General features: G+C 43.3%; 1 protein-coding gene across 1 annotated transcript in view; it reads right to left on the bottom strand.

The window, feature by feature from the left end:
* The window catches only part of LOC119436208 (N-acetylgalactosamine-6-sulfatase-like), a 39,091-nt gene extending 31,197 nt beyond the window's left edge, over positions 1 to 7,894 (bottom strand). The window contains exons 1-4 of the mRNA XM_037702992.2: positions 7,740 to 7,894; positions 5,665 to 5,739; positions 3,222 to 3,324; positions 761 to 904 (exon numbers count right to left, since the gene is read on the bottom strand). Of these exons, the coding sequence (XP_037558920.1) occupies positions 761 to 904; positions 3,222 to 3,324; positions 5,665 to 5,739; positions 7,740 to 7,863 (446 nt within the window). The 5' untranslated portion in view covers positions 7,864 to 7,894. The remainder of the gene's footprint in view (positions 1 to 760; positions 905 to 3,221; positions 3,325 to 5,664; positions 5,740 to 7,739) is intronic.
* Positions 7,895 to 8,209: the final 315 nt, after the last annotated feature.

Below are 8,209 nucleotides of genomic sequence, written 5' to 3' on the forward strand. Positions count from 1 at the left end.
TATATATATATATATATATCGACTGCGCTTCCCTTCTCTTGGTATCCATTCTGTAACTCTGTAGTGGTCCACCGGTTATCCATCCTACGCATTACGTGGCATGCCCAGTTTCATTTTTTTCTCCTAATGTCCATTAGAATATCGGCTATCCCCGTTTGCTCTCTGATCCACACCGCTCCCTTCCTGTCTCTTAACGTTAGGCCTAACATTTTTCGTTCTATCTGTCGTTGTGCGGTCCTTCACTTGTTCTCGAGTTTCTTTGTTAACCTCCAAGTTTCTGCACCATATGTTAGCACCAGTAGAATGCAATGATTGTACACTTTTCTTTTCAACGACAGTGGTGAGCTCACAGTCAGTATTTGGCAATGCCTGCCGTATGCACTCCAGCCCAATTTTATTCTTCTGTAAATTTCCTTCTCATGATCAGGGTCCCCTGTGAGTAATAGACCTAAATAAACACACTCCTTTACAGACTCCAGAGGCTGGCTGGCGATCCTGAATCCTTGTTTCCTTGCCATGCTATTGAACATTATCTTTGTCTTCAGCATATTCATCTTCAATCCCACTCTTACACTAAGTGTAAGTGTAAGTTATGCTTTACCAATCCTCAAACAGCTGTCAGCGAACCTCTGCAAGATGAAAACGCCAGCAATTCTAGGAACCCCGAGCGGGTTTTTCCTTCCTATTTCCAGCGCTTCGTCGTTAGCATGCTCGGCTGCACGTTCGACGTGCGCGTGGTGTTCTATGTCTCGCGACTTGCCTGCCAATCATGTGGTCGTCCCTGTAGACGGGAATGTTTGGCTCCGTCACATCGTCGAACGGGCCCGGATGCGTCGACGGCGAGCCGAAGAACTCGTGGAAGCCGTGACGTAGCGGCAGGAATGCTGGCTCGTGGCCCAGGTGCCTGCGCGTCAAGGACTATACTGGTCGCATTAAGATCAAATATGAGGAATCATTTTTTTTTTCTTGGGAGTACCATGGCAGAGAAATTTCAAAGTAGTATACATAGGTCTCTTGCGGGCGAAGTAGGAACTTATCAAATGCGTGAAAATTGCGATTCTTCCCCGCTTGCCGAAGCACTGAAACGTTTTTAGTATGCAAAATATGAGGTGCATCAAGATGAAGCATAAGAATAAAGCGCGCTTGTACATTCACTGACGTTCGGCAGCGTGGCGTCGCTGTAACGGTGTCATCTGCGTTGATTTTCAAGGTTGTGAATGCGTTCGCGGCGCCACAGAAAATTCCCAAAATACTGTCGGATACTCTGGAGCGCTCCTTCAAGCTGTAATATAAAATTTTAAATTGCTTCTGTAAGCAAATGACTAAACATGTTTGCTAGAAATTGTACGCGCATATCCCGGATGCCCTCTGCGCTACACGCCAAACAAGCCTACAAGTCTAAACCCCTCCGAAGCAGTTTTATGACTTGGAATGTGCTGTCGCAGCATCCGTCGCATCCATAGCTATAGTGTATACTGTAATCATTCTAGTAGGCACTACATTCACCAGGGGACTTCTTTTATGCGGAACACTTTATTTCAAAAGAAATTGTCATATCAAGGTCCCTGCCATCTTTACAGAAATACAGTCTACATGGCTAGGCGGACATTACCGGCAAGTTTTAGGCAATTAGCAAAATTTTCGTCAGAATTTTTCTTCGTAACTATCGCCAAGAAAATTCAACTATCGCCACGATGCTTGCATTTGTGACTTTGTGTTTGCTCATGTCCTTTCATTTATACGTGCAATTGTAAACATCCCTCCGCCCCTTTACCCATTGTTCCTAATAAAGGCTACAAGATATTTCTAAATGAACTAACAAAATAAGTTTACCGTTTCTTTTTTATTATTATTATTACCCATCATATAAGTATCTGTGGAACATTCGTGTAGCATATACCAGGGCTGAGAAAAAATACTTTGCAATTGTATCATGATACGATACAAGATACTACCGCAATTATTGTGTCCGATACCATACTTTCCATTTGTATCTTAAGATACTTCGATATAGTCGCAAATTTCTTATTATAGATCTGTATAATGTAGCAGATAACGCGCATGCACAAAAATGTACGGCGGCTACGAGCAAGTGTGTCATAGCACAGACGCAACTAAACACAAAAAATCAAGAAAACAAAGGGTCGTCTGCACCCGGACGTTCGCGCGCTTGTTTTTGTTGAGAAGGCGCGAGCGCCCCCACGTGATTCTGCTCCACCAATAGGGACGCGCATATCTCATCGCCTGCCCTCGCTGGAGGGCTCTGGCAGAAAGATAAAAGAATGTCGCCGCCTTTAGTTTTATTCAGGTGGCTTAGTGACAGCAGTATCAGCTTGAGAAGTGGAGTTCAGCCAACGTTCATAGTTTCGCACGGTGATGTTGCGATAGCAGTATCTTGTATCTTAACATAAACGATACATTCTTTCATGTATCGGAAATACAGATACTGACACATGTCTTGCCAGACGTATCATGATACAGATACAAGATACCCAAAGAGTATCTAAGATACAAGTATCTTCGATACGTACTGCTCAGCACTGGAATATGCACATCGGCAAATGCCGCTTTTTGCTCTTCTTCATGAAATCTGTGTCATACAAACGTCACCGCGCACAGAAGCCACGCGATTATTAACAGCGGAGCTGTTTAAGGCGGGCGTAATGTGTCAACCGCGAACAGAAAATGTGGGCCGATCCTGGCGGGTATGGCAGAAAGTGTCACAGCGCGATGGCACATACCCATGCTGTGACGTAGCCAGGCTCAGCGAAGCCTGGCTACGTCTAGCTAAGCATGGTTGGGACTACTTAAGCTTAGTCAGTGATCGATAGCCAATCGATAGCCAATCAATAGCTAATCAATAATTGACAAATAATCAATAAATTCCGGAAAATGCTGGGGATGACTTGGTAGTACTTAGCCTATAGCCCAATTAAATACGTGGCCGATACCTTGCGATAGCCAATCAATTGCTAATCTATAATCGATCAATAATCAATAAATTCCGGAAAATGCTGGAGATGACATGATGGTGCTTAGCCTAGCTCAAAAGCCAGAACTAGCTAGGTGCCCATCAGCTCCGCTGTCTCTTTAGCATTGCGCATCCAGTGCAAGCTACGCTAATTTTTTATAGCAGGCATACCAGTACGCGGCACCAATAATTTGCTGACGAATATCGCGTACAGAAGCCACACAAATATTAGCAGGGACGGCGTACCAACCATTTGCCGATGATCATGTTTCTGTAGCCGGCCTCGTCAAGGATTTCTGGGATGAGCAGCTCTTCTTTCGGTATGCCACCCGCAACCTTCGGCGACACATACGCTGCACCACAAAGTGCCGAATATAGGACGAAGAAAGAAAGGAAGTGAGAGTTTACAGGCGGCCTACACTGCGGAAATGAACACGTCCTTCTTGGGCATAGAATAATATCTCATGTTCAGTTTCATACACAAAACTGATTTTTTTTTTAAATATTCGTGTCCGATACAAATATTTCGTTACTCACACACCCTTATTCCCGATAGGTTCGACAATGCGTCGCAGAACATGCACATACTGAATCTGTCGACGCCCTCTGTATTCCGAATCTTCGCGCACATTCAATCTGAATTCTGCAGCCAAGAAAGAGGAGCATATCTGAACTGTGCACTTTAAAACGAGCAAGATGCAGTACCGTCACCACAATTTAGAAAAACATAATTTAGAAAAAAAAATTGGCCGCATATCTGCTTGCTTCGCTGCAAATGACGTCGAAAGACGACAATCCTCTGCCGCCCCTGATACGTAACACCCTCTCTTCTCCCCCTCCCACCCCTCACGCTCTTCTCCTCACCTCTTATTCCTCCCATGATGGATGCTACGGAGGTTTTGCTGAACTCAATTCAAATTCCCCGCGTTCGCCCTGCTCTCGCGCCATCTGTTGGGACCTTTTATTACTGTTGGCTTAAAGCTGGCTACAGAGCCGCGGCTTCAGTCGGCTTGTTTTTAACGCGTAGCGCCTCTTCGACACCATTTCTAACAAGTTGATTTTTCATTTACAAACGTAAAAATCAGTCTAATGTGTATTCTTAATTAAATGAACGCTGCGAATCACGGTCATCACATATATTTGGCCTCAAATAGGCCTTATACTTCCTTTGCGCTGTATAATGTTGACCTGTATGACCCCGTACCAACAGCGCTAGTAGCTTGGTTGGTTTTGGCCGGGCGGTTGAATCGAGTGACAGACAGACAGAGACGGACGGACGGACGGACAAAGTTTTTCGCGTTTAGGTAGCCCAAGAAAGACTATCGTCTTCAAAAGACAAGCTCCCTTTTGATAGTAATTTCTCATGCAAACCTTAGTTTCGCGTGTTCTATGTGACAACTGTTAGAGCATGCTGCTGCCGCATTCCAGACCCAGAGAAATCGCTCAAATCAGCATTTCTATTTTCATTCCTGGCTAGTTTGATCATAGCAGCGGCAGCGCAGGTTTTAGCGAGTCCTGGGGCGTTATAACATAAAATGATTCTAAACTGTTTTGATTCCAATTTCTGAAATCAGCCTTCACGATTGGTCAAAACATTTTCGGGCCACTGCCAACTTCGCCTGTCTGTCACGCGACGTCACGAAAACCGCGATAGCTCCCCATCTCATATAACGTGTACACACTGATTATGCATGATTAAACCGCACAAAAGAAAAATAATCATTCCTGATTCAACGCCTTTTCACCATTAGCCCTCTGCTATTGGTCCAATGTTTTCTGGCTACGCTCACTTCGCCTGTCTGTCACGCGACCTCACAAAACCGCGAAAACTCACCACGTCAAAGTGACGTGTACGCGAAAAAATGCATTAATATGCCGAACAAAACTGAAATTTTCCTGAATAGCCACAGACTGCACCGTTCCGAAAGGAATAGAAGATGGCTGCCCACCGATCGCTCAGGCCCTCGCTACTCGCACCTACCGGTGAGCATGCATTTATTTGCGCATAATAAACCTTTTTGCGTGGCAGTAAAACGTTATCGAGCTCTTTCGGTACGTATACGACATTGCTCTGTCAACTCTTCCTTGCTGAGGATCCGTTTTAGCGGCATTCTTATCCTTCCGTTGCACGCCGCCGCGATTTTCGACCAGCCACCGCAAGCTAAGTAATTAGGTCGAAGCGGACCAATCGGAGAAGCCGGCACCACCCTCTTCATGCACTTATCTATTTTCACTGTGCTGGCTCGGCCCCATCGAAACACTCTCTCCACTAGAGCGTGCTCCTCGCCTCTTGTCAGCCAATTAGATAGAGTGTAGACAATGTTATTGGTTATGAAAGCGAACAAAGGTGACCTCCTATAAACGAGGAGAGTGTTTGATTGGGTTGTTCAGACAACGCTGCGGGTCACCGCCCGATGCTTGCGTCGGTGGTTACGTAAATTTGACGTCAGGGGTTTGGAATCAAAACAGTTTGGAATCATTTTACGTTATAGCGCCCCTGATTTCATTACCTAACTAAATTCACGTGAGACCAAATGGAAATTTTAGTAGTAGGCATTCGATGCTCGTTCGTAGCCGTAAACCATCATACATGGAGGCACCGCTGCTTCCAATTTCAAATGGCGCAAATGCACTATGCACAGCGTAATAGGCGGCCGGCTATATTGCAGTCGGCTATGTATGCGTATACGTACCGTTCCTGGAGTGATTGTTGGTCGTGTAGAACCCGTTCCGGATGGGCAGCCGACCCGTGAGCAGTGCCGCTCGTGCTGCAAGAGTCCTCAGTCATGTACTCGCTATCTCCAATTGTAAGATAAGATAAAAAAAACTAATGGGCACCTTAAGCAATTCGTATGATGCGGAGAAATGCATTGGGGCTCCAGTTACTTTCTTAACAAAACGTCGTTTTATGCATTGAAGCACAGAAGTAACCGGAACGCCAATGCATTTCTCCGCAAAGTTCGGGAACTAATATCTCGAAACCGAACTCCACGGCTAGAATTTGTAAATTGCAATATGGGCCATAATGTAATTAGTTATAAACTTAATTAGTGAATTTTTGGTAATTAGTCGATTAGGCACTTCAATTTTTTGTGCAAGTAACGTCCGCCTCTTCGAGTAGACCAGCTCATGCACTAGAATTGTGCTATCTGCCACAGGCAACCTATAAACATTTGTGAAAGTGTTCGCTGAAACACCCGGTATATTTATTTATTTATTTATTTATTTATTTATTTATTTATTTATTTATTTATTTATTTATTTATTTATTTATTTATTTATTTATTTATTTATTTATTTATTTATTTATTTATTTATTTATTTATTTATTTATTTATTTATTTATTTATTTATTTATTTATTTATTTATTTATTTATTTGTACATACTGCAGCCCTGTCGGGCTTTTGCAGGAATGGGCGTAAAAAGCAGAGCAAGGACAAATAATACAGGCAATACGAACAATACAAACCAATACAAACCAAAACTATTCAATGGTTGCTAAGAATAACTTTAAAGGAAGAGAACGAGTAGGACCAGGCAAATAATTCCAGTATTCAATTACACAGGGAAATAAACTGTATTTAAAGATGTCCGTACGGGCAAAATAAGGCGCGATGTTTAGGTGATGGTGACTTCTAGTATTAGATAGTTTTGCAGGAGTTAGGTAATTATCTGAAGATATACGGCAAGAGAATCGAGTTAATAATGCAATGTAGAAACTTCAGTGATTCCGTGCGTCGGCGATCTGGGAGTAGGGATGAAGACTAGGAATGAAAGCGCTGTGGAAGTGAAAAATTCTTATCGTACCTACGGCATATGAAGTGGATCGCTTTCTTTTGGATGACCTCAATTTGATTAATGTCGCATTGTTTGTGCGGATTCCAGACAGCAGAAGTATACTCTAGTATAGGCCGGATTAGCGATTTATACATCAGTAGTTTAGCATCCCTTGGGGCTGTGGTCAATGTGCGGCACAGATAGACTAACTTTTTCAGTGCCTTTGAGGTTATTAAATTTATGTGCTTGGACCAAGACATACTTGGTGTGAAAACAAGACCAAGGTATTTATATTCACTAACACTCTGAATTGGAGTATTATTAACCTTGTAAGTAAAAACGGAAGGCATCGTTTTATTAGTGAAAGTCATAACAACGGTTTTACGGATGTTAATTGTCATTTGCCAGGTGGCGCACCAAGAGCTAAAATTAAAAAAATGATTTTTGAAGCTGTAAATGGTCATGAAAGCAGTAAATCTTATGATATAATACACAGTCATCAGCATACAAACGTAGATTTGAGGTTATGTAACGAGGCAAATCATTTATAAAGATCAAGAAAAGCAACGGACCCAACATGGAACCTTGTGGCACTTCTGAGGGCACCTCTGTCACCATGGAATTAGCTCTGTTAAAGGACACAAATTGAGATCGATCGGAAAGAAAACTAAAAATCCAGCTGAGAAGGCGGGGATTATTAAGGATGGCGTCAAGTTTATATATAAATTTCGAATGAATCATGCACTGTATCAAATGTCTTTGAAAAGTCAATGAAGATTGCGTCAATTTGGCTGCCCGTGTCGAGGTTAATACAGATGTCATGTGTAAATTCACTTAGCTGTGTTAATGTGCTGAACGTCATTGGAACCTTTGAGCAGTTTCAGGAGGCCATGACTATGGCATTATCTTGTTTCTCTTACTCTATGTGATCAACCAGACAATTATGTTTCGACGATAATCAGAATCATGAATGTTTTTCGTTCACCCACATGGCGAGCAGACTGGGTTGGCGGCGTAGAAGTCGGTGAACAGCATTCCCTCGGACGCCATCTCGTCCAGGTTGGGAGTCTCTTTGGCGGGCTGACCGAAGATACCGAGGTCTCCCCAGCCCATCTGAAGGAGAAGGCGAAACTTCCTGCTTAAGCAATTTTCACCCCTCAAGAGAGGCTGAAGACGCAGCGGGGAGCTCCGTCTCCAATAAATGTTCCCCGTCAAGACAATCGTCAGTTTCCTTTCAAACGATTCTTCCCCCTTCAATACGATATCTGGTTGCTTCGACCTTTTTGCTCTATAAGGCAAGAAAAAAAAATTGTTGAACACGTTTCACTGCAACTGCGTAAGTGTGACCAGCGAAAGCATCCGTCCGTTCATTGAACCTTATTCATGGGCGTCAAGAGCCCGTCAGAAGGCTATGCACAAACTCGAAGCAGCGCGTGATAGCTTTTCTCGTTAATATCAT

This window comes from Dermacentor silvarum, chromosome 1, assembly GCF_013339745.2.
Source record: "Dermacentor silvarum isolate Dsil-2018 chromosome 1, BIME_Dsil_1.4, whole genome shotgun sequence".
In the NCBI taxonomy this organism is placed as follows: Eukaryota; Metazoa; Arthropoda; class Arachnida; order Ixodida; family Ixodidae; genus Dermacentor; species Dermacentor silvarum.